The sequence below is a fragment of the Plectropomus leopardus genome, chromosome 17, assembly GCF_026936395.1.
Source record: "Plectropomus leopardus strain MGB_pleo_1.0 chromosome 17, ASM2693639v1, whole genome shotgun sequence".
Lineage (NCBI taxonomy): Eukaryota > Metazoa > Chordata > Actinopteri > Perciformes > Serranidae > Plectropomus > Plectropomus leopardus.
In genome coordinates this window covers 32,028,308-32,054,872 of record NC_142192.1, presented here as the reverse complement: position 1 = coordinate 32,054,872, position 26,565 = coordinate 32,028,308, and the positions used below count along the sequence as shown (strand labels likewise).

At 39.5% G+C, this 26,565-nt stretch overlaps 1 protein-coding gene across 3 annotated transcripts; it reads right to left on the bottom strand.

Moving 5' to 3' along the window:
- Positions 1 to 14: 14 nt before the first annotated feature.
- On the bottom strand, positions 15 to 26,488 carry LOC121967025 (ATPase family AAA domain-containing protein 2-like). 3 transcript variants are annotated; one of them, XM_088089939.1, is made up of 28 exons: positions 24,666 to 26,488; positions 22,988 to 23,076; positions 22,073 to 22,101; positions 21,540 to 21,636; positions 20,035 to 20,107; positions 17,988 to 18,066; positions 17,747 to 17,872; positions 17,097 to 17,163; positions 16,192 to 16,275; positions 15,946 to 16,054; positions 14,891 to 15,006; positions 14,446 to 14,620; positions 13,667 to 13,755; positions 13,381 to 13,540; positions 12,560 to 12,650; positions 11,793 to 12,107; positions 11,466 to 11,583; positions 10,917 to 11,103; positions 9,791 to 9,976; positions 9,543 to 9,678; positions 8,630 to 8,826; positions 7,385 to 7,544; positions 5,344 to 5,466; positions 4,553 to 4,633; positions 3,321 to 3,686; positions 2,224 to 2,357; positions 1,386 to 1,514; positions 15 to 304 (listed from the first exon to the last, which is right to left on the bottom strand). In XM_088089939.1, exons 1-28 carry the CDS (start codon positions 24,825 to 24,827, stop codon positions 272 to 274), a joined length of 3,711 nt encoding a protein of 1,236 aa, XP_087946065.1. In that variant the 5' UTR covers positions 24,828 to 26,488; the 3' UTR covers positions 15 to 271. The 3 variants fall into 3 exon arrangements, with proteins under 3 accessions (XP_087946065.1, XP_087946067.1, XP_087946066.1); XM_088089940.1 differs by lacking the exon at positions 15 to 304 and having other exon boundaries at positions 1,385 to 1,514; positions 3,325 to 3,686; XM_088089941.1 differs by lacking the exons at positions 20,035 to 20,107; positions 21,540 to 21,636; positions 22,073 to 22,101; positions 22,988 to 23,076; positions 24,666 to 26,488 and adding an exon at positions 19,036 to 19,280 and having other exon boundaries at positions 16 to 304.
- Positions 26,489 to 26,565: the final 77 nt, after the last annotated feature.

The window sequence follows — 26,565 nt, the reverse complement described above, 5'->3', positions numbered from 1 at the left end:
ATTCCTGCAGAACAGAAAACACAAGCAGTGATTATAATTTCACATAAATAGCACTTTTATTTAAGTCATGATAAATTTAGATTAAATAACACAGCATGCTCAGGTATTACGCTTTTACATAAATATATACTCTATAATAAATAACAACTAACAAAATAAATACTGAGGTAAATCGATACGTGTTAATATCAACATGTACAAACAATGAGGAGTGAAAAACTTCCTGTTTGAGTGCACTGAGGTTTTATTAAAATAGACCTGCTGTCGGAGATCAAGAGAAGCTGTCGATTTCTTTTTTCATTTCCTGGAAAAAAAAAGACAGAAAAGGTGAAATTGAACATGTCGCCTCACAGCGAGAAGGATCGAACTAAAAGCCGGGAGTCTGCATGTTCTTCCCGTGTCAGCGTCTGTGTGTGTGTGTGTGTGTGTGTGTGTGTGTGTGTGTGTGTGTGTGTGTGTGTGTGTGTGTGTCAGCCCTGTGACCTGTCCAGAGTGTATGTCGCCTCTTATGGAGGACTGAAACTGACAAGATCAAACAATGAATAAATAAATAAATAAATGAAAATGACAATATTTATTTAATGTCTCATTTTAATTATCAATTTATTCATTTTCATATTTATTTGCTTATTTATTTATGTATTATTTTCCACTTTGCGTGTAAATTCCCCTAATTATTTAATTTCCCATTTTATTTGAAATTTTCCATATTTATTTATTAATTTCTAAATGTTTTTATTTATTTGTGTTATTATTTATGCACCCCCCCCCCCATGTATTTTTAAAGCTGATGAAGTGTATTTATTATTTCTTTTATTCCAAGATTTTGGGCATCTACAGGTTTGCTCCATCAGCATTTTCATTGTACTTGTAAAGTGACAATAAATATATAAATATCTGAATTAAAGTGACACTCAACACATTTGACGCCGTGTCTTCAGTGCATTCTGGGAAAGCTGTGCATTAAAAAAAGAAACAACTAGATATATCGCCATGTGGTTTCACGCCTCTGCGCACCAGTTAAGTTCATTCATGTCAAACTTTGTGTTGCGGTTTGGCCTTTCGCTCACACGATAACGCCGTTTCGGGGGCCTGAAAATGCAAACTTTTGAAAGCCGTTTTCAGAGTGCTTTTTTTAAAAACACCACTCCCTTCTGACGCCGTATCCCGTGGGAACGCTCATCATTTAGTCTGATGTTGGTGTCAAATGTGAAGAAATTCCCTCAGGGTGTCCTCGAGATATCGTGTTCACGACATTGAGACAGACGGACAAACCGAGATCACTCAGCCTGCGGCCTCAGCTCGCTCCGGCATGAAGGCGTCATGACTGCACATCAGATGTGCTGAGTGGACGCCGGCTGTGTGTCTGGGTGTGCCGGTCGTACCTGAACGAGCTCCGTCTTGTTGTAGTTGTTCCTCTGTTTGTAGATGCACTGAGCCAGCAGAGCGTACAGCTTCTCCAGCGGCTCCACCTCGGCGCCGTCTGTTTTTGACACGGCTCTGCTGAGGAGATCCTGAAAATCACAACAACAATCGTATCTGAACACGCCTGACAAACGCTCAACAGGTCAGAGCAGGAAGAGCGCTCAGAATATTTTCACCAAAAAAAACCCAAATTTGAGCCTTTGAAACTGGAGCAAATTAGCTTGATTTCTTTCAAAAACGTGCAGAAAGCAACAAGCAACTCAACAAATAATGGCCCAAGTTTAGCAGGAAATTTGTAAAACTTTTCAAGAAAAAATCCTGAAAATTAGCAAAAAAAAGTTTAAATAAGCGAAAAGTTTAAATAAAATCACCTGATAATAAGTTAAAAAAAAAAACTTCATAAAGTGCTAAATTTAATTGAATATCTAATTATAAGAGTTGTAAATATAATAATGTTTTCAGGTTATTTTTTGGTCACATTGAACATTTTTTTGTGTTTTGTGGGACACTTCCTGCCAAGTTGCTCATTATGTTTTCGAAGGAAATCAAACCATTTTTCTCAGGTTTTGGAGGTTAAACGCTCAAGAACTCGATGTTGATCCAGGTGTTAAAGGGTTAACAAATGTCTTCATTGACGGGACACGTGTGGAGCTAACAGCTGCTGACGCCGCTGCTGAAATGTTGCTATTTATTAGTTAAGACAATAAAAACCATCGACCTGCTGCTCACGGCAAACACGTCAAACTCACGGTGACGTCTGAGCGCGTACGGAAACACCGTCACACCTGCTGGTCTCACCTTCAGTTTGCTGCGATCGACGACCAGCGGTGGCGTTTTCTCGTTGAGGATCTCCACACATCTGTCTCTGCTGAACAGCTGCATCTGCTCCAAGGCGGCCATGCTCGCCGTCTTCTCGCGCCTCTTTTTCTCTCCTGAGGACAACACGCAGAGGACAATGAGGACAATGAGGACAATGAAGACAATGAGGACGAGGATCATTCCTCGGTTTTAAAAGAAGCGTTTTAGCTGCAGCTGATGGACTTTAGCAGCGAAGGCCGGCTCATGATGATGATATATTAATATAGAAATAAATTCTTGATTTTAATGTTAATTACTGGTTACTGAGTGGTTATTTTCTCTGCTTCTTGATTCATTTATCTTTTTTTTAAAATCTAAAATGTATTGTTTGTTTGTTTTTTATTTTTGTTTGCTGTTTTCAGTTGAAGGACGTCCGTTTGTTAAAGTCTTTGGCTTCTTGAGCTCTTCGGACACTTTTTTTTGTGTTTTTCTTGTTTTGATTCAACTGGATTTTATGCAGTTTTTTGTTATGTGCAACTAAACTAAACTAAATTAAACCAAACTAAAGCTAAACATTTACCTTTTTCTCCTCTTTTAACTTGCGGATGTACGTTATTGTGTGTAACGGTGATATCTTTTTTTTTTCTCTTTTTCTTTACTGAAGCCAAACACACGAGGTAAAAACGGGTCACAGCTTTAGTCACTGCAGCTCGTTAGTAACACGCTTCAGTTGTATTATGTACATTTGCATCGTCCCTATCAAATATACTACATAAATAAATACATTAATTCATAAACAGATAAATAAATAAATCACTAAAGTGTATTTAGAAGGTTAATGATCCTATGTGGACTGAACCAGGCGCCTCTCCGCTGTCCTCCTGCATCATGTGAGGTACGTTTCTGCAGATACCGGAGAGGCCGTTGGCTCGCCGCCCTGACGTCTGAAGCTGCGGCCTGTCCGAGCTCGCTGAGCGGCGGCAGAAGCGGCAGAAGCAGACGTCTCTTTGCGTCTGCAGAGCGGCAGCGGCGAAGCTCGGTCAAGGTTAGCGGAGCGAGGCGCTCACGCGGCGTTCAGCGGCGTCCAACATACAGACCTACTGTGCTCAGACGAGCCCGGTTCACCCTCGGGTTCGTCTTTGAGGTTCGAAGCCTGCGTGGTGGGACTCTGCCGGCCGGTTTGGGACGGTGGTACCCGTTCACGAGGACTTTCTTTTGAGCGCGTGAGCCGCCGTTCAGGTGAAAGCCGTTCACGGTCAGGAGCTCCGCGTCGCTGCTGTCAGACGTGGTGAGCGAGCCGTTCACCGCTCTGACGTTCTCCTCTGAGCTGTCTCTGCTGGACGTGGAGGAGCAGCAGGAGGAGGACGAGGCCGGGGTCGCTGGCTTCTTTTTCTTTGGTTTCTTGATGATACCGGCGCTCCACTTTGACTTTCTCGGACGTTTGTAGCGTTTTTTCTTGCGAACTGCAGAGAGAAGAGAGAAGTGGGGGGGGCTGTTAGAAAAGGCCGCAGGAAGTGACGACTGCAGCACGCCGAGTGCAATCAAACCTCCTCTTCTCTCCATCTCCTCGTCCTCCTCCATCACCTTCTCATCTGCACTCTCCCTGTCGTTACCACTGCCTCCTCCTCTCCTCTCCTCTCCTCTCCTCCTCCTCTCCTCTCCTCTCCTCCTCTCCTCCTCCTCTCCTCTCCTCCTCTCCTCTCCTCTCTCGCTCTCTGATGCTTCCTGTCCTTCACTCTCACTTTTGCTGGATGAACTTTTTGCTCCTTTTTTTCCAAAAATAAGACATTTGATGAAGTGATCCCCGACAAGATTTAGAAAAAAAATTTAGTTTAACTTCTATAATTATTTTTCTACATTTAAAAGAGTTTTTTAGCCAAATTAAACTGTGTGACGTTCTGGAAGCTGTTTGATTTCTCCAGTTTTCAAGAGATTAAAGTCTAGTGAGAAAAAATGGTGAATCTCTGTAAATATGAATTTATACAGCTACTTCTTATTTTTGGGGGTGTCAGAAATAATTAAGTCAAAAAAAATAAGTATTTTCCTTTAAAAATAAGTAACAGGTAACTTAAAAAAAATAAAAATAAACTGCACTTCATGTTTCCATATTTGAAGAGAAAAATACCGACGTGACCTCTCGTTAAGGTTATTGATTATTCCCACTAATGCAATCATCCGTTCATCGTGAGTTCACGTTGCAGCTTGCATGAGATAAATAAGTTTCCCCGGTGCTGCTGTACGTTCCCACCTGCAGACGTCACCAATAACAGCCAGAGAATATTTGGTATTCCTTTAAAAAAACACATTTCGTCGGTGATGGTGGACTCACGTCGAGGGCTGTTCCTGCTGAAAGCGGAGCTGCAGACGCCGTCAGTCTCCTCCGAGTTTCCATCAGTCCCAAAAGACAAAGCTGGGAGCAAAAAATAAAAGTAAAGAGGCAGGATGTTACGAGCACCGCCGGAGTTCATTCATCTAAGATTAGTCTATGATTTAGTAATCAGAGTTTAACCCTTTAACAGACACTGCAACCACGCAGTTGACATTTTTGTAATCAAACCACTTTACTAAAAGCTTGGCAAAACCAAATTTCATTTTACACAGATTTTTTTTTACAGTGCACTAGTGGTGGTATTCTGATTTTACTGTAATTCTGTTCAATTCTATTTTTATGATATTAAATTGACTTTTTGTTTTTTTCTACCACACATTTTAAACAGATTTTGTGACCAGATTCATTATTTGTATTTTTTTTTGTTTATTTTGTATATTTATTTTGTTTATTTATTTTATTTAGATACTTTTATTTTCTGATTTTTATTATATAACATGGACATTTTTTTACCATGTATTTTAAACTGATTTTTTTTTTGCTAGATTCTTTTTTATTTATCTCTTTATTTATATTTATTTATTTTTTGATGTTTGATGAAGTTATTTTTATTTTCAGATTTATATCATATTATACTAACTTTTGTGCTTTTTATAATGAATTTTACTGAGAAAACTTACTTGCATGATGCATGTTGTGAATATATTCTACTGTCTAAAATGTTGTCTTTTAAGTGTGACCGTTAAAGGGTTAATAAAAGCAGGTTTAAAATGAGTTTCATGGAGTTTCACCTCTCCTCATGCGCGACTCTTTGATCTCGTCGCAGATTCGTTCAAAGTCTTCGTCCAGCTCGTCCCTGATGATGGCGCGCAGTGTGTCCTTCAGAGCATGCGCACGGTGACGGATGTGACGGTCTGAGATAAACACACACACACACACACACACACACACACAGAGTCAAATACCAGTGTAAGTATCATTAACGTTTGTTTGCCATATTGGTTTTTTTTTTTTTAGTAAAAATCCAGAAACCAACAGAAAACTCCCGCAGGCTTTTGAGGAGGTAACCATGACGACGCTAACTTCCAGGTTAACCTTCAAAAACGTCACTCTGTTTTCTCGATTAAATGCCATAAATCTGTGAAAAAAAGTCAATCAGTGTTTTTCCTCAAATGTCATATTCTGTCCACAACCCAAAGACATTTAACCCTTTCAAACACGGAGTAACATCACTTTCACGAGTGTGAACTCTGAGCAAACTGATGATTCCTAAAATTATTTTTAAAAAAGCACGGTAGAAATGTCTAGAAAAAAAGTTACATATCTAAAATAATGTCACAGATTTGTTTTGTTTTTTTCAAAGTATTTTTTTTCGGACATTTCCTTGTTTCTTGTTTTTTTCCACTTTCTTTCTTTTCCTTTTTTTTTTAAAACTAATTTTCAGGAATTTTTTATACTTTTTACAAATTTCTTGCCTTTTTGGGGGGTGTTTTTTCTTCATTGCTCATTGCCTTCTTCCCATCTTTTTGAACAAAATCAAGTCAGTTTCCTCAAATTTAAAGGAATTATGAAGCTGAATCCAGATTTTTCTTTCCTTTTCTTAAATTAACCACTTAAAATAACTGAATAATCAATCATGTATATATATATATATATATATATATAGATATGTATATAATTTTTTTTGTAGTAATGTACTAACATGTACAATGTAATGTATCTAACATACATATATATGAAATTATTATTTCTGGATTAACTGATTCGTATGTGATTTACAATTTGATGATAAACTGTACAAAACAAAAAAGCAGAAATTTCTCACATCTGAGAAGCTGGAACCAGAGAATATTTGTCATTTTGCTTGATAATTGAACAATAAACAATATTAAATAATAAACTGAGCGCACTCAGTGAGCAGGTGAACGCAGGTTATTTCACCTGTTAAACTCACTCAGACGGAAAAGCTCAGAGAAGGTTTTTCTTTGCAGCCGGTAAAAGCTGCCGGCTTCACAGCGGAGCAGACAAAGAGAAAATGTCAGACTGTCGGCTGTTTCAAGGCTTCATGGAGCAGCCGGCTTTATGACTGAAGTGGACGTGACGAATGAAATCGATGCAGCGTCAAAGCTTTCACCTGAAATCACCTGCTCAGTCTGAGGCCGACAGAACTCAGAGGACGAAAAATAAGATAAAGCCGACAGCAGCCACTCGCAGCGGCCCCATTCATGATTCAAGGACTTTAGGACGTTTCTGGGATTTTAGGACATTTGTAGGATTTGAGGACATTTCAAGGATTTTAGATGGTTTCTAAGATTTCAGGATGTTTCAAGGATTTTAGAACATTTCCAGGATTATAGGACTTTTCTAGGATTATTGGACATTTCTCAAATTTTAATACATTTTAGGACATTACGGTCTTAGCTAGGTCCTGTTGGGGGGGTGCGGAGGATCCTTCACTGGCTCTTTTTTGAGAATTTGATGCTGTCTTATGCACTCTGGCACCTTCTGTATACTGAAAGTACAAAACAACCTCACTGTGAATCATCTCATTTTTATGGGGAATTAGAAAATGGTTGGTGGGCCACTTGGTACCCTATTGAGGGCCAGATTTGGCCCGCGGGCCATAGGTTGAGTATCACTGCCCTTCAGGGCAAAGGCAAACTAAAGTCCTATATATTAAAAAAAAACAGGTAATATTTAACGGTTTTCAATAAAGCTTCAGTAAAGACTCTGAATTTAGGCCCTGGAGTGGGACACTCAGACACTCGGGCTCTGGTGTTTACTGTAAATGATTTGGGGCCTTCGGGACACGGTGCGGCGCTCGGCGCTCACCCATGGGGTCGCTGTCCGGGTTGTATGTGAGGGCGTTCTGCCAGATGAGGTCTGCGTCTGACATGAACTCGGCGACCGTGATGTACCGCTGCTTGTCGATGTTGGTCATCAGCGTGGAGAGGTCCATCGGCTTCTTGACCACCAGCATGTAGTCCGGGACCTGGACGGAGACGGTGGACGGGAGACGTGGACAGAGGGAAGGAGGTGAGGAAAGGATAGAAGGAAGGACAGAAGGAGAAAGATGGAGGGACGGATGGAGGGAGTGATTGGAGGAGTAACTGTAGTTAAAAATCAGGTGAGGAAACGTAAACTCATGCTGAAGGTACTAAAACACAAATCAGAGACCATTTCCTCTGATATTTCTAAATATCAGTGTGAGCTGCTCATCAGTCTTTAGTTTATTGCTCATTTCATAGAAGTATTCTGCAAATTTACCATGTGCATTGTAGTAAATTATTCACACAGCGCTTCTTTAAACAAAGTACTAAACATCAAAACAGAACGCAGAATAAAACAAGATGAGACTGAAAACACGGAGCTTAAAGATACGATCAGAGAATGAAGAGGAAGCTGAATTCACTGAAAATAAATCAAAATATCTTAATAAAGTGTGATTTGAGAAGTTTTTCTGAAAGCAGACACAGACTCAGAGAAGCAGATTCTCTGTGGTGAGACTCAAAAACTGTTTTCTGAGGAAAAACCACACTGATGCATCTGCAAATGCACCGTCATGTTTCAGTTTTAAATATGAAACACGCTTTAGTTTATTCTCTTAAAGATATCTTCTGTTATTACTTTATCAATAAAAAGAAATAGGAAGCCTGCAGGTGGAGTTTCTTATAAATCGCCACATCAAAACATGTAGAGTTTTGATTCCAGCAGGGGGAGCCGACATTTTTCAAGGCACAGAATCACAGTTGTTTGTCAGTTCATATGTTTTTAAATCATAAATAAATAAATTAAATTAAATCAATAAATAAATTCGAGAAAAAAATAAAAATATTTTGAATTAATAACAATTAACACAATAAAAAAACATACATTAAAAATACATTAAATTATAACATGTTATTATTATTGTTATTAATTATTTTATTGATAAAAACAAGTGGTCAAATATTCTTGGCGGCTGCAGAATAATGCCGACTTCATATAAAATCATCAAATAAACTTTCATACTTTTAACCCTTTTCACACGCACTGCCCTGCTCCTCTTATGACGACGGCTGAATAAAATCCACTCACCTCCTCTGTGTCGACCGGCTTGGTGAAGGTCTTGAAGCGTCGGTCCAGAGTCAGGCGCTCGGTGACGTTACGCAGGAAGAGGCGGAGCTCCCGCATCACGTCCTCCTCCTGCTCCTCCAGGTGGAGGCGGTCCTGCTCCGGCAGCTGGCGGGGGGGAGGCGGGGGAGCCAGGGGGAGGATCTCCACGGCCTGAGTCACTGAGAGGAGGAGAAGGTCGAAAATATTGTTACTAATCAAATCAAATCTTTATCTCTCCGTGAAGGGTTAATCCTCTAAAACAGTGTTTCTAAAGTGGAGATATGTGTGGTACTTTGGAGGATTGAAGAGGGTTTGTGCGAAGTATTACAGTATTAATTATAAAGTATCAGTCACTCTCATAGACTGGATTTAAAGATGGACGACATGACAGCTCCACAGAAGTGAAGCCAAAACATCTGGATCGCCCCCTGGTGGCTGGCTGCAGTGCAGCCCATAAACTCCGCCCCCTGACGGGACAGGGGCCACGCTAAAAACTCAGAGTACACGCCGAACATGGTTTCTGTTCTTAAGTACTTCATGTCACCCTGATGTTTGACAAAGAAGAAAAATACGGCTGTCACACATTACAAGCAGCGATCGTCCAAAATGCAACACGTGACGGTCAAATATACGAATATGTGCATTCTTCGATTTCAGTGAGAATTAGAGTAGAGATCACGTCGACCAAGAGCGCTACTTTCTCAATCTTTTTAAAGTGACTTAAATTCCCGGATAGTGATCAGCTCAGACAATTTTAGGTCCGTCCGTAAATTACTCCAAGAAGACAAGGCGGCATATTTAAAAGCTTTTCTGCCAAGTTTCCTGAAAGGAAAGGGATCAGGGGGTTCTCCGTTAACACGCCGCTGAAACATCCCAACGAGACGGAGCCACGTACACGCTTTGTTCTTGGAGGGCGGAGCTTCGGCCGCCTGGTTCAGAATGAGGTCCTGGAAGAATTCGGTCCTCTCCTGCCGACTGGGAACGCTGATGGTGTAAACCTCCCCGTACTCCTCCCGAAACAGAGACTGAATCTGGGGACAGTCACAGAGGTCAGAGCACAGACGGCACCTCAAAAAGGCTAAAAGCAAAAAACAAAATCTATCAAAAACGTCCATCCGATGCAATACAAGTGAAGCGGCTCACCTCGGGGTCCAGATCCTGATGGGGGGCGCTGCAGGTGGCGAGGAGGAGGATGGGGGAGAGCGAGGGGATGCTGTCCAGCAGGCTGAGGAAGGAGGCTCTCAGCGAGGACCCCGCGGTGTCCCACCACTGCTGGATGTGCGGCATGTAGAGGATGCTGGGAGACGTCCGCCGTGCCTCGCAGAATACCTGAGGAGGCGGAGAACCGCGATGAGATTTCATCAAAGAAACCGAACTGAAGCAGAACGGACCGTGGAAATCAAAAACTGCGTGATACGATTGTGACCCAGTGTGTGAAACGTATACATGGACGTGTACTGAGGCCTTTGTCTCACTACCTTTTATTATTTTGTGCTGTTTTACATGTGAACATTTTATATATTCTAGACTCACTAGAAAAACTAAAATGTTTCGAGCATTTTACTGTTTTATTTTTTATAATTATGACCTACAGCTGGAAAAAATGTAAAAACTTAATATAATTTTTGAAAAGATAATCAAAATATTAGAATCACCCAAACCCAAAACTCCAACCCACCCCACACCTCAGTGATGAAGTAATTCATGGTAAAGAAACCCCAACCAAGTACTCAGTATATAATTCAACATACTTTTAGTTTTTTTCTTAGGAAATATTCTCATAATATGAGATACTGGATTTCTGATTTTCATCAGCTAAAAGCCGTAATCATCAAAATTAAAACAAAAAAGCTTGAAATATTTCGATTAACATGTAATGAATATGCAATATATGAACGTTTACATTCATATATTATAATTTTAGAGGATATTATAAGATATTATAATGTTAGATATTCTAATTTTTGGAGATGCAGCTGTATGTGTGTATGTTCGGGTGATCGGTTATCAGAGTTGGTTGTAATCATTTTATTTTGTTTGTTAAGAAAGATAAATACTGTAAAAAAAAGAGAGAAAGTTGGCGTCACCGCAGGCTCGCTGTCGGAGGGTTTATTAAGTTCTGCTCTCTGCTGACCGGTTTGGGTTAACGCTTAATGTGACGGACCGTCCACATGCACACAGGAAGTGGACGTGGCTAACACGACGGCGTAGAGTGATCTGGGAAAGGCTGTAAATCCTAAAATCAGTGTGGCGTGTGCCGCAGAGTCACCTGGGCGCAGGCTTCCTCCGGGGACGTGCTGCTGACTCCAAACAGCACCGCAGAGTCCAGGCTGTGGACGGTGAAGCGCTCCAGAGCGTGCAGGAGAGCGGGAGCCAGGTGGGAGGTTTGACCGGCGCCGGGACGACCGGCCAGGAGCATTCTGGGACGGTGAGACGTCGGGTGTTTGACCGCACTCCTGCAGGGAGGACGGAGAGGACAGAGAGGTGTGATGATGGGAAAGGCAAAAAAAAAAAAAAAAGATAGGACAGACAAGTACAAACAATGTTTCACAAAACCAGAACATTTCAACAATAAGACAATAAAATATTCTAGGAAAAAAAGCAAAATTAAGCTAAAAAAAGCAAGCACACAAACAAATAAAATTTAAAATTTTTTTTAAAAAAAATTAAAATTAAAAAAAAAAAAAAAAGTAAACAGTGGGGATGTGATTAAGTAAAAACCAATGATTTAAAGTTGAGAATGTGCAGTTACTCCGAAATAAAAAGGCAGGTATAGGTGTTAGATTGATTTTAACAGTAGTACAGACACCAGACTCACCTGGCGAAGTGCAGGAAGTTTCTGCTCTTGGAGGAGGAGGGTTTGGAGATGCTGGCTGTGCTGGAGCCTTCGTCTGCTCCGTACATCAGGCCGTCGTCAAGGATACCAGAGGTCAGATCTGAGGTGCAGAAAACATAAAGATGAAATATAGTACTAGTATAGTATAGATACTTTATTAATCCTTCACAGGAAATTACATTTGTTACAGCAGTTAATACACAGCTAACAACACATAACAGAAATATAAAATACTCACATCTAAAAAAAATATCCAACAATAATAAATACTATGTAGTGTTAGTGTAGTTTATCAGGCCTGGGACTCACCCGGCTCCCTCTTCCTCTTCATGCCCTGCTCGGCGTGAGGGAACAGCCTCTGCAGCGCGTCCAGGACGTCGCGCAGCGCGGCGCCCAGCAGCGGCTGCGCCACGGCTGACAGCGGCTTTGCGGGTGTAGCGGCGGAGCGGTGAGAGGCCGGGGACATCTTCCTCATGGCCGCCACAAAGTCGCAGCTGCTGACGGCGATGGAGGAGACGTCCAGCAGGAGCTTCTGCGAGGTGCCGTAGATCTGCGGGTAGCGGCGCCGCAGGGCGCACAGGGCGGCCTCGGTGCACACCGCCCGGATGTCAGCGCCGCAGTAACCTGAGAGACAGGAGGTGGACTGTGAAACAAAAAACCCACACTGGCAGCTGTGGTTGCCAGAAACTTTCTGTTAAAAAACAGTGAAGATTTAAACGACTTTACAAAACAACCTGTAGATTTTACAATTTAAAACCGCCGTAATTCAACCGTGAAGCTGCAGTAATTACACGACTTTTAAACCGTAAAATTTACACTGACCATTTGGAGGACAAAAACAAAATTCCTTGAACTCCGTCACCTCAAGTGTAAAAACTCTCAAAATAATTTAATAATTGAAAATCCGCACATTATTTTGCCTTTCAATTTAAAATAATAATAGTTGTAATTTTTTTTAGAGTGTGCATCAGTTTTTTCTGCAGTTATCGCTCTCTAACTTGAGTACAGAAAATGTGATTTGGTTTGATTTGTTTATGTCATTTTAGGTTTCTTGGAGGAATGACAGTGTTTCTTACCGACACATTTGTCAGCCAGCTCCTCCAGGAAGTCCTCAGACGGACGAGGTTTCCACTGCCGGGTGTGGATTTTCAGAATCTCCTTACGAGACTGAAACACGGAGCAGATAAAACAGCCAGCTGAGATTTACTCACGACGTCTATTTAAACAGCAGTCTGGCTCCAAAAACGAGCAAATAAAGCGCATAAAAAGAGGGTGGATCCAAAAAATACATTAAAAAACATGTGTGAAATGAGTGTGGACAAGGGCACTGAATTATGTAATATGTCCATGGCTTCAAAATAAAACTCACAGGGCTGATTAATTATATCCACAAATACAAACAACACCAGCGCATCCCAGCAGGGGGAGCCAAAACGTTTTCACAAGATGTTTCCAAGAGGCAGAATCACAGTAATATTATGAAAGAATTAACAAATAAACATAAATAAATAAATAATTTAAAACACTGTTAAAAAGGCTGCTGTTTTCACTTTTTTTTACATTATTTGGTTTTAATTATCATTATTACTAACAGCATGATCAATATTAATATTATCATTATTTGCTACTGTCCCTTTATGGCATTCATTTATTTATCTGTTTATTTTTTCATAATATTACTGTGATTCTGCCACTTGAAAAATCTTGTAAAATGTTTGTGGCTCCTCCTGCTGGGATGTAAGACAAGACAAGAGAAGACAAGAGAAGACAAGACAAGACAAGACAAGACAAGAGAAGACAAGAGAAGACAAGACAAGACAAGACAAGACAAGACAAGACAAGACAAGACTACAAAGTGCACAGTCAGGTACTGTGAGACATATAAAAGAGATGTCACCTCTCTGTCGGGCAGTCCGAAGAGGAACTCCCGGTCGAAGCGTCCGGGCCGCCGTAGAGCCGGGTCGATGGAGTCCAGGCGGTTTGTCGCTCCGATTACCACGACCTCTCCTCGGCTGTCCAAGCCGTCCATCAGAGCCAGGAGCGTGGACACGATGGAGCTGCGGGAGACAAAAAATAATAGTTGATTCAGGAGAAAAATGCAGAGATGTTTAACAGAGAAGAAGAAAAAGACCCAAATTTAAAAACTGTTTCTGCTGCAGTTAGCTGGGTTGGTTTAGTCTGACCTGTGGATCTGGTCCTGTCTGCTGGATCGGACCGGAGCCAGGCCGTCGATCTCGTCAAAGAAGATGATGGACGGACGCATCTGATACGCCTGAAGGTGACAGAGTTTTAAAGTGTTTTAATGATTCATCAGAGGGTCCTGCAATATTGTGACTTGAAAAACTAGGTTAACTGTAATAAAACTTTAAAGAACTAATAACTTCACCCACTAATGACTACAAACTTATTTTAAAACTGGATTTTATATCATTTTAAATATTCTTGTTATTACTGGCTGATTGATTTTTCATTTATTTTGAACATGTAAAAAGGATAATAATAAAATATTATACAAAAACAGACGGACAAAAAACAAGATAAGAATTACAATAAAAAACATAAAACAAAAGAAATGGCCTAAATACAAAATGACTCGCTTCACATATTCGAAAAAGGAGCGACACGAAGTGAAAACGTATTAAATCCTTCCCCATAAGTCACTGGATTTCAATTGATTAGTTTCCTTATTCATTTAAAGCTATAAGTAACTGAATATATACATACACACACACTCAAAATTACATTTCTACAATTTTTCATCACACAAGTTCTCAAAAAGAGAAAAAGAGCTTTTAACACCTTAAAATTCCTTTTAACTAACGTGAAAAACTTAATTTTGATGAGAAATCACCTTAAACATGGGTAAATATGGTAATTAAATACTTAATTACACACAGTTTTTCAGTGTGTGTGTTTTTAGGTGGTTTTGACCACAGACCGTATATACCGTTTTGACAGTCACCTGCTCAAACAGCAGCCGCAGCTGCCGCTCCGACTCGCCCACCCACTTGCTGAGGCAGTCGGCTCCCTTCCTCATGAAGAAGGCCACCTTCCTGTTGCCATGGCTACACTCGTTGGCCAGCGCCCGGGCAACGAGTGTTTTCCCCGTCCCAGGAGGTCCGTAAAACAGACAGCCTCTGGAGAGAGAGAGAAAAAATAATTAAACTAGTGATCTTAAAGATTTTCAATAATCTCTTTAATAAATATGTCTTATTGTTTTATAATGAAGGGTCAAATGACGTGATCGTTTTTTAATTAACTTACAGAAATCAGGCATCAAAAAATGGATCACTTTGAAATACTGCAGTCAGGAACTCTACAACCCAACTGGTTTCACTCATGTTTTATCTTCAGTTAAAGCATGTGTCTAACCTGTGTGTGTGTGTGTGTGTGTGTGTGTGTGTCACCTGGGAGGCTGAATCTTGAAGTTGTCAAAAACTTCGGGGTAGAGAAGTGGGAAGACGACCATCTCCTTCAGAGCTGAGATGTGACCCGACAGACCTCCGATGCTGTCAAACCCGACCTGAGGAGTGAAGGAAGGACGGTGAGCGAGGACGACGAGTGAGGACGGTGAGCGAGGACGACGAGCGAAGACGGTGAGCGAGGACGACGAGCGAAGACGGTGAGCGAGGACGACAAGCGAAGACGGTGAGCGAGGACGAGGAGCGAGGACGACGAGAGAGGACGGTGAGAGAGGACGAGGAGCGAGGACGGTGAGCGAGGACGGTGAGCGAGGACGAGGAGCGAGGACGGTGAGCGAGGACGGTGAGTGAGGACGAGGAGCGAGGACGAGGAGCGAGGACGGCGAGCAAAGATTTTGCTTTAATGAGATTTTCCTCGAAAGCGACTTCTTCTAAATCACGTCTCAAAGCCTGTTTTATTTTTTATAGACGTGCTTTTTTATCCCTTTATTATTTCATCTTTTTATTTCTTTTACCTTATTTGTGTTTTTATTTATCTGTTTTATTTCCTTTTACTCGTGGTTCATTGCGTTGATGGTTTCTGTTTTGGTCTGTTTCTCTGTATTATTTTACGCTGACATCTTGCGTCCTGCGTCTTGCGTTATCTGCTCGTGTTCAACAGAAGCGTTTGGCTTTCCGTCGTCGTTTCGCCGTCTGTGTTTCCCATTTCTGCTTTGCTCTGTTTGTCAAAACACTTTGCAAAGGCTGTTTAAAGTGATATTTAAATAAAGTTATTATTACTATTAAACCGTTTTGATGCCACACGGAGAGCAGAGGCTGCTGGAGGCCGACACACTGCGCACGAACTGTTGTGACTGTCAATAAAAATTAAACAATTCAATACGGTCACTCGCTCAGGCGGGAAAATGTTCTATATCATAGAAAATGTAATGGTCTATACATACCAAACTTTAGAACAATATAAAATAAATATTATATATGTTAAACGGCTCCTACACTGAAGGTCTGATTGTCTGAACACACAGCACGTCTAAACTCACCGACTGGTCGATGGCCATCGGATCGATGTCTGCCAGACCTGCTCCCGCGCTCAGCTTGTCCCTGCGGGTCCCCAGAAGACGCTCTGTGAGCAGTCCCAGCGGCCGACAGCTGGCAGGAAACACAACAGTCAACGGATTCAGAGAAGTCTGACCTTTCCCGAGCAGCTGCCGTGTTTTTACAGTTTGAAACGAGCAAAGAAAAAACAGCGACAGCTCGACGAACGGAGCTTCAGCATCATCACTGACCTCCCAGACGCTTTTTCAGAGCCGTTCGCCTCGTCGTCAGAGTCGTCCTCGTCGGACTGATCGGACATCACACTCTTCGTGGGCCTACAGGACGAAAAGAAAAGACACGAGGAGACAGTCGTAAAGGAACGCAGTGCTCTCTTTGACAGGCTGAATCCTGCCCGAGCAACGAATATTTCGGTCAACATCTACATGTGAGACAACGGATCAAATTCAGCCCGTAACCCTTTAACACCTGGATCAACACAATTTTATTTGTGAAACCTCTGAAAATTGGTTTGATTTCTTTCAAAAACACAGAAAAAACAGAGCAGAAAACTGAAAATATTAGTAAAAGGTGACAAGGAAAATTTGGAGAAAGTCCAGAAACCTATATTTCTTTTTTTTTTTCAATACTTTCCCTTTTGGGCATATTTTCAGACAATTTTCTCGTAAATTTGCAAAGTTTCTCATCGCCTTCTTTCCATGTTATTGAAAGAAACTTGCTCTGGTATCAAAGGGTTAATTTAATACCCTGGTGCATAAAATAAATTTATTAAGAGAAAAAAAACTATTAGAGGCAGGCATTGCAAAGATAATGAAACATAAATATAAAATAGGAAAGAAATCCAATAAAAATAAGAAAATCTACTATAAAATATATCTGAATAAATCAGATATATAAACCTGATCAACCTGGAACATGTTTTAGGTTTGAGAAAAAATAAATAAAAGGGGTCAAATACGACTGAGAAACAACATCCTTTTAAAGTTTCCTCTCTGCTGAGCTGGTTATGAAGCAGTTTAATGCTAAATGCAATCATTTCTGATAAATTCTTGGTAATTTGGCAATTTCTGGCAAACATGCACGTATTTCTCCGTCGAAAGAACAGAATTTGGGTCGTACGCTCTGTCAGCGGTCTGACCTGAACGCTGGTCTGCGGGTCGTGTTTGGTCCGGAGGCGCTGATCCTGAACGATCCTCTCGTGAACTCTGAACAACAAAACAGAGAAAACATCAGAAGTTTAGAGGTGCAAACACCCGGACGTTAAATTTAACATATCAGAAATATTATATTCTATTTGGGCTTCATTGGAATAAAATCTCATAATAAACTTTGAGCATATTGTAATATTGTAATTGTAAAGCTGATTTAGACTTTTTAATGCCACTCAGAATCGAGATTAAGGCTTATTCTCCAATAACAAAACTTAACAGTGGGCAATTGTATTTTGCCCAAATGATTATTGTTACATAAAACATGACTTTTAAAAAGAAAAACTTAGATTATTTACAATAAATGTTGAAAAAACAACAACAGCACTAACATATTATATTACCAGAAACCTAACGATTCAGTTTGCCAACAGAAGCAGAAAATATTTGATATTTCTGGCCTGTTTTCTATTTAAATTCCCATTTTTAAGACTTTTGAAAGATTAATTTAAGTCAGTTTGATACCAATCAAGGCCTTACTTTTAGATTGGTAAATTCAATGCCTTTTAAGTCTTTTTAAGGATCTGCAGGGGCCCTGAACTGTGCTGTTGGTTTTATTTCGGCGGCGCTGCACACTGACCGCTGCTCGGTCCCTGGTAGAGCGACGAGGCGCGGCTCATTTTGGCGTCACAGCTCTGGGTGGCGCTGCAGTTGCTGTCCTCATCAGCAGCCGCTTCCTGTCTGCTGTCCTCGTCACCGAGTCCACCTGGAAACAAACGTTTATTTCATGAAAAATCAAAAAACAAAACATTAAAAAAGCACATGGCATCCACGTGACTCTTCCTCTGTTATTTGAAACTCTCCTGAATGTTTGCACCAACCGTTTTCACCCTCGCTGTCGCTGAGCTCTCTCTGCGGAGGCACTGGAGTCCTCCTCCTCTGGGCTTTGGAGTAAATCTTCTGCAATTTCATCAAACACAAAAAAACTGTAAGAAAAACCAAAACAATAAAACCTCCTCCAATCAGAGACGCCAGGGTCAGTCAGCGGTGCATTAGTGGCCAGTGTTACAAGGATCTTTGACAAATGATTGATGAATGATTATATTTTGTGTTTTTTCCTCTGACAGGCTCTAGAATAAATGTTCATATTCTGTACATTTCAAGTGTTTTTCTTTGTTTAGAGTTAAAAAGGCCCGTTTCCCTGCAGGCAGGACAGAAAGAAAACACCTGCAGGGTTAAACACCAGCAGACAGGGTCCATACGCACAGTACAAATGAATTTCAATGACTTTCAAGCACTTTTTCAAGCACCTTTTTCTCTATTTTCATTCACGGTGCAACAGAGAAACAGGGGACTGGACACAACGAACTGATAACTCGTTACAAAAAATAATCCACATTATGAAGAAAGGAAAATCATCTTTAACCCTTTCAATCCTGGAGCATCATCACCTTTCTTTAAAATACTTTTTTTAAAAGCTAGGGAAAATGTCAAGAAAAAAAAACCAGTACAAACAAAAATCAAAAATAACCTCAAAAAAGTGCCAAAATATAACTTTCTTTTTTTTTCTTGTAACATAATCTAACATTAAATGTATAATTAAGAGAATTGTAAATGTAGTTTTCTGGACATTTTCATTTCTTTGTTGACTTTTACTTTTTTTTGCAGTTTGCACGATATTTGTAGACAAGTTGCTCATTATGTTTTTCCTGTATTTTGAAAAAAAAAATCAGAACAATTTTCTGATGTTTCAGAGATGAAAATGCTTGTGAAAGGCGTCTAAATGCAGCACAAGAAAACAGATGATGATCCAGGTGTTAAAGGGTTAACTCTGAACTTTTAAGAAACTCCTCAGCATGGTAGCAGATGTTTTGTTTTTGTCTCTTCGCATGAAAGGATGTGACGTTTTGTAGGAGTTTCCAAAAATACCTCCATATCTGAGCCTCGCCGGTCTTATCTCAGCCCGTTAGCTTCCAGCGTGATGAAACTGAGACCTTTGATCTCAAACGTCCTCTCAGTCAGATCACATTTATTCACAAAAACCTGAACGATTAAGTCACCGCCATAAAAGTTCGCATTCTGACCGGAGAGAAAAACAGTTTGAAAACAACAGATTTAAACTTTCTGAAATGAGACACAAAAACAAGAGCCGGCGCTTCTCGGAAATTTCAGAGGCCTTCCAATGTGGCGTCAGCTGATAGAGATAAGCCTGCGTCGCCCAAGAGGCAGGGCGCAGCTGGGTGCAACTCCCTCAGCACGGCCTGATAAGGGAGGCAGCACCCACTCACAGACGCAGCGCGTGAACTCGGTGTTAAAGCTGCCTCCAAATGTAAACACGAAGTCAGACACAGCAGCAGCTCTGCCCTGAAATGAGCTGCATTCAGACGCAGACGAGTGTTTAACACAGCTGTGTGGTTTCATTGAGCGGACAGTCGGCGTGCGTTAACTCTGATCTGCAACAGTTAAATTCAAATTCCTCTGTCAACTCAGCTTGTTTTGTAAAATGATATAAAAATGTCACTGCTCGTCTCACACCAGAACTGTCCAAACACACGGTTACGTCTGATTCTTTGAGTTTTGCTTAAAGATCCTGGAAACGTCTTCACTGGAAAGCTACACAAAACAACGCAAATATGCCCAAAACAGAACAAATAACACTGAAAATAAACTCCCTTTCACAGCCAATCTCAGTTCCTATCAAATTTTAATGGATAAAACAAAGTTCCTAAGAAAATTAAAGTCTGTGGATTATTCAGGAGACGGTCTCTTTAACAAGCGCTCTCTGTGACATAAAAAGCGCAAATGCAAAACCTGCAGTCAGTCAAACCAGCTTCAGATGAATCTGGAGACACAAACTCGACCGCAGAGTGTCTCCGGATGATTCGCAGGAGCAGCATAAATCAGAAAGGCAAATGTAACATAACTCACTCCTTCTTTGTTGTGACTGAGCCGCCTTTTGTTCTTCATGTTGTCCATCTTCTTCAGGACCGACCTGGCCGTGCTGCGGAGAGAGGTGAAGAATTAAATATTTGTTATTCAGGTTAAATATACTTTGTTATCATATCCATGCTGATATTTATGTGCCCTAATTTGTGGGAGACGGTGATGAAGACGACAACTAAATGCAACGGACCAAACTAATCCCAAAAGACTGGCAGCAGAATCAGTGCAAACGTAAAGTGCCTCGGCTCAGACGGCTGCAGAACGTTATTCTGCCAAAACATCCAAAACAGATGAGCCAGCAAACAGGATTCAAACTGATCATTCGTCCCTGCTCATCTGCTGTCAGCAGGTTACATTTTGGGAAAGATGAGCTTCATAATTAAAAGAAACGATCGCTGACTGGTGGAGGAGGACACGGCGAGTGTGAGCAGCAGTCTCAAATGTCAAAAGATCCGAAAGTATATTTAAAAATCTAATGATAAAAAAGGAATCAGCTTATTGTAACGTGCACAAACTTATGACCAAAATAATCACAAAATACGGAGACTACTCACTCTCTGTCTTATGAACTCGACGCAGGTGAAGAGCAGATACTCATGTACATTATGAGTATTACCACAATCATGAAACTAATAAATAATAATATCAGAAACATTAACAAAAAACCCATTAAAGTACCAATATTTAGTACAAACCATCCCAAATCTTACTGATGCTGCAAAATTCTCTTCTTTCTAACTGAATTCACTAAACTGTCCACTCTGACCAGCTGTGTGACAATAACTAATATTAACCAATATTTTCACCATAAACAAAACATCAGAAAAAAGCCCGTCACAATGTCATTAAGTCGACGGTGACGTCATCCAATCGACAAAACCTAAAAATACTCAGTTTACTATCCAATAACATCCTCACAAATGAGACGCTGGAACAAAGAAAGGCTTAACCCTTTAGCACCGGGATCGACATCAGTTTACTCGTGCTGCGTTCAGACGCCTCTCCCCAGCGTTTAAGCCTCTGAAACACGAGAAAATTTAGTTTGATATCTTTCAGAATCACAGAAACAAACATTACGAGCAACTTGGCTCCTGCAAGCTGCAAAAAAATGGCAAAAAGTAACAAGGAAATCATTAGATATTATCAAAAAAGTGGGAAAAATAGCAAAGGAATGATATTTATAATTCTATTAATAATTTCATTTTTAAAATTATGCAACCCCCCAAAAATTAGACATATATGTTTCTTAGCATTTTTCTTATTATTTTTTTTTTCTCCTGTTTTGTGCTTATTTAATTGAAATCTTCTTGTAATACATAGATTTTTACCTATTTCTAGCTAATTTTTGGGTCATATCTTGGGTCATATATCAGTTGCTTGTAGCCCTCCTCCCAAATCCAGCCACTTTGCAGGTTTTGAAGGGTTAATCAGTTCTGAAATTGTTTAAAATTATTTTTCTTGTGAGTTTTTTTTGGGTATTGGTGTCTCACTTGGTGCTGATGCCGTCGAACATGTTGGAGGCCTGATACTTCCTGGTCTGTTTGATCGGCCTGGTGCTCCTCCTCACCCCGCTGCTCCATCTGCTGCCTGAGTGTATGCGCACGCACGCACACACGCACACACGCACACACACACACACACACACACGCACACACACACACACACACACACACACACACACACACACACACACACACACACAGACTTGTGCATGTGCACTGATAGACTAAAAGAGCAGGTCTAGTCTTGCTCTGTGTAAAAAGTTGCATGAAAACCCTGTTTATGAAGTTTATCCTGGTTATGATAATATTCGGGTTTCCGTGTTTCCACGAGCACAAAGAAATCAGGTTATTCACATTCTGCGTTTACATCCCATTTTCTTCAGCTAACATATTCAGGTTTCTCATAAACAGAATATGCCGTTTAAATGCTCAAACACATGAATGGATTACTCTAAAAGCCTGATCATAAACGGGTTATTCATAAACGCTGTGAACGCCGCTGATGATGGCGCTGTCCTTACCTGCAGTCGTCTGAAGCCTTTGAGATTTCCTGTAAACACAACAGGAGGCAGAGTGTGAGACATGACAGCACATTAAGGGTGGAAAGTTTTACCTTTTTTTATTTCTTTTTATCTCTTTTACCTATTTTTATTTATTTGATTTCCTTTTATTTGCTTCTGTCTCTCTGTATTATTTTATACTGACATTCGTCCTCTGGTTTTTATTTTATTCTAACTCTTCCAGAGTTTGGTCTCGCTGGTAAACTACCCTATAAACTCTGTTTTTAAAGGTGCTTATAAATATATATAAATAAAATCTTTGTGTGAATAAATCTATTTCTCAGAAAAAGTCAGATATCAGAGTTCTGAATGATAAATTACACTAAGTCGTCTGCAGGGTGTCTACAGGTATCAGACACTTTCATTTCTAATCAAATTTAAATCAGATTTTTGGACATATCATATTTTTCTTATTCAAGCATTACAGGTAAACAGTACGGCATGATGTCCCGTGCAGAGGAAGGTTTCATGCGGTGATGTGGTTGTTAGAGTTAGGTTCACTGACATTTTGTAAACATAAAGTAAAAAGACAGCATCACGCTTAAAATGTGTAACATCAGAAATGTGGCTTCTCAGGCAGAAGAGCTTGAATCTTTTTTTTTTTTAAATTAAAAAAGGATGGAAAACAAAAATTGATAAAATGTTTGTGGAAATCTAGACCCCAAAAATTATTATCTAAGACTAATGAATTACTTTTTAGACATATGATATTTCTAAAATTTAATTCAAAACATTTTAAGACTGCAGACGACCTGTGAGAAGACACTACGCGTCTTTTACAAAGATGGATTTTCAAACTTTCAACGGACTAAAATCTGATTATTTCATTCTTGAAAATAATTATCAAACAACGTTCAGCGGTGATGGTGGTCCGACCTGATGATGGTCCGCGCCCGTCTGATGGGCTGGTGTTCATCCTCTGCGGTTTCTGAACTAACGTGACTCTGGTCATCTTCGTTTGATCCCTGAAAAACATTTCAAACATTTCAGAAGTTTAGTCATCGGAAACGCATTCGCTCTGTCAAAGCACATCGACACAGACAAGAATGCACACTTTATTTTCCTAAAGGCGCGCAGAGACGAGCTGAAACAGTCGGTGCAAAAACTCTTAAAGTGACCTCTATCAGTCTCTCTTGTGTTGGTCTTTGACTTTTGGTGGATATTTTGCACATTCCTGCACAAAATATACAGCTATGTCATTGTTTTGTTTTGTTTACAATTTATTTATTTATTTATTTTTCATATTTCATTGTGCATTTTCTGCTTCATATTTATGTTTTCTTGACTCTTGCAGTCATTCTTTATTATTTATCTTTTTTTCATTTGTATATTCTGATTCACAAAACCTTTTGTCGGTGAAACCCTTCTTTGTAGTAAACCCACTTCTGAATCTTTAGCATCATTATAATTTTAAAAAGTTAATTACATAACTTATTGTCATTACTGTTATCATTGTTGTCGTTAATATTATTATTATTATTATTGGTGGTAGTAGATCTTGGATTTATACAGCACCTGTCAGGGTACCCAAAACAGCTTCACAGAGTAAGAAAACAGAAATTAAAAAAAATTAAAAAATGATTAAAATAAAAAATGAACAACAATAATAATAATAATAATAATAATAATAATAATAATAATAATAATAATAATAATAATAATGTAAAACAATGGTGAAAAATGTCGATGATTGTTTTCCAAAACCAAAGATGACGTTCTTAAATCTTTCGTTTTGTCTACAATCCAAAAACATTAAGTTTAATGTCATAGAGCAGTAAAGGAATCAGAAAATATTCACATTTCAGAAGCTGGAATCAGAGAATTTTGACTTTCTTTTTTCTTAAGAAAGTTAATCCAATTTATCTTTTATCAAATTAGTTTGAGATTAATTTAAAAGTTGAAAAAATTAAACTGAATGTTGACAGGTAATGAAACTAATATTGGGTGTGTGTGGCTATTATTTTAATGAATACAGATTGTTTAAATATAACAGTTTTGAATATTTTGGTTGAGTTTAGTTCTGTCATTTCACAACCTATAAAATTCAAATCAACTAAGGAAAAAACAACAACAATAATAATAATAATAAATAATTATTTTCTAAGAAATGACAAAGTTTTGCAGCCTGAAGAGATGCAGACAGAAGCCTTGGCTTATTGCACCCTTCAGACATTAATAATAGTACTGTTTTATCTATCTTTACACAATGAAAATGGTACGAACCATCAAAAATATCTGTATATTATATATACAAAAGTAATATCCAAACCAATATTCATGCACACACATTGGCGTTCAAAGTTTGGTTTTATATTTACTTAAAAATAAAAATAAAATTAAAAAAAAAAAAAGAAAAACAAATAAACTTCTTTGACTATTTCACATCTTTTTTCCCCCTTTAATTAATACTAATCCCCCTAAGTTTCTGCATGACTTTCACAGTGATGCCAAAAACTTAAATTTAAATAATAATTTCTTTTAAGCTTTAAAAAATTGCGTTTTTAAAAGTCAAATGACGCCGTGAAGCGTCAGAGCTCCAAACAGAGACACTCACGTCGGAAAGTCCTGAGTCCTCCGGCCGGGTCACCGTGCGCCTCCTCCGGGTCCCTGGTGGATTCTTCTGCGGGAAACGGGAGCTCCTGGCCGGCGTCCCCCGCCGCCGCGGCCCGCGGCTCTGCTCCGCGTCCCCTCTGCCTCTGCCGCGGGCCGTCACCATGGTAACGCCGCTCAGACACACGAGCTAACGGGCTAACTGTTAGCTAGCTAACCGGCAGAATAAAAACGTCTGAAAGTCCAGAAGACGGAGAGAAACACGGTCACGTTTCTGACGGCTGTTTGGCTCCGCTGAACCGGCTGCTGCTCCGCGTGTTGAGGCGGAGCTGAGACACAAACACACCCCAAACAGACGCTTGATAAACGGTCACAGACGGAGCACCGACAGGCTGCCGCGTCGATTCAAACCGGCCGTTTGCCGCCGCCTAGTGACGTCATGCCGTAATGTGCGTGTGTAAACAAAGAAGAGAAAATTACTGTGAAAAAAAACAAAATAAAAATAATGCACATATCGAATTAATAATAAAATCAATATGAAAAGTCTTTAAACATATACAGCGCTGTACATTAGAAATAAATATTTGTCAACACTTGAAATCCAAAAAAACGTTTTTTTTCATTTGTTGTCTTACTAAATTAGCACTTTTTACAAACTTTGCATAAAGATTTTATTTATTTCATTTTTTATTCATCTTCATGTACAGTCTATTGTTATTCCTGGTAATCAGAAGAAAACAACTGAAAGTATATTAAAGTATTTATTTAAAATTAAATATTTTTTTTTACTTTTTTTTTTTTATATTTTCATTGTCTGTCATTTTATATCTATCAGTGTTATTACTGCTGTTAACATATCTTTAAGCGGCATAAAAAATGAAATGCTAAATGATCTTTCTGCTGAAACGTCTGCTCTCAAAATTCTCCAGATTTTTTATGCCATAATTTTGTAAAATTCCCCATCCAACAGAAAGTCAGGTGTAATGTTGACCGTAGTCATCAGGGTGCAGGAGTCTCTCACTCTAACTTAACTGCTGTCACGTTTCAATTTAATTACACATCACTCAACTTTTAAAAATGATATGCTTTATTAAAACAACTATATACAGTTAAGCCCATGACATTCTGACCAAATCAAACAGAAACGAGATTAATACTCAGATATGAGACTGAAAATGTTACGGTAATAACTTTGTTGATATGGCACTTTTCCAATAAGAAGAAAAAAGCTCAAAAATGCAACAGGATAAATAGTTTCTATCATTTCAGAAAAAGGGAAACATTAAAAAAGCATTTTGGGAATTTAGATTTAAAAGAGGTCTTGTTTGAGTTACAGTCTTTGTTTGCTTCGCCAGCTAATGCCATAAAGTTTGTTCAAATAGTCCAGCTGGTAGGAGATAAAAACATTTTTCTAAATCTTCAGAGGAAAGAACTGACTTGACCTTATTTAAATGTCTCAGTTGGACAAAGCAGGACTGCAGCACTTTAGTCACCTGCACATCAGACGACGGCGCTGAGTCAAAATAACACCCAGACTACAGGCCTCTTTTTACCGTTAAGAGTTAAGGTACCCAGACTAGAGAAGAGATAGTGGCCCATTTGAAACCTGAGTAAACTGGCTGGATTTCTTCCAAAAACACAGTAAAAAAACATGAAATCAAATTAAATTAAGATCAAAAGAAAAAATTGAAAAGGTAACAAGTAAGATGAACATTAATATACAGGTGAAATAGGTAATAATAATAAATAGAATCCATTTTCTGGACATTTTCCCTATTTGTTTTTAAATTATCTCTTATCTCTTTTTTAAAAACTAATTTTCAGCTCGTGAGAGGCGTCTGAAAGCAGCACATGAAAGCTGCTGTCGCTGCAGGTTTCAAAGGGTTAATCAGTCTCTCCAGGAT

What these genes read in the sequence shown, in the direction of transcription:
- LOC121967025 (XM_088089939.1), bottom strand. Translation starts at nt 24,827, where the DNA reads ATGGTGACGGCCCGCGGCAGAGGCAGAGGGGACGCGGAGCAGAGCCGC. An exon ending in CGATGGCCATCGACCAGTCG is followed by an intron (nt 15,007 to 15,945) that starts GTGAGTTTAGAC and finishes TTCACTCCTCAG; the next exon opens with GTCGGGTTTGACAGCATCGG. An exon ending in ACAAGACGGAGCTCGTTCAG is followed by an intron (nt 305 to 1,385) that starts GTACGACCGGCA and finishes TTTTTTTTCCAG; the next exon opens with GAAATGAAAAAAGAAATCGA.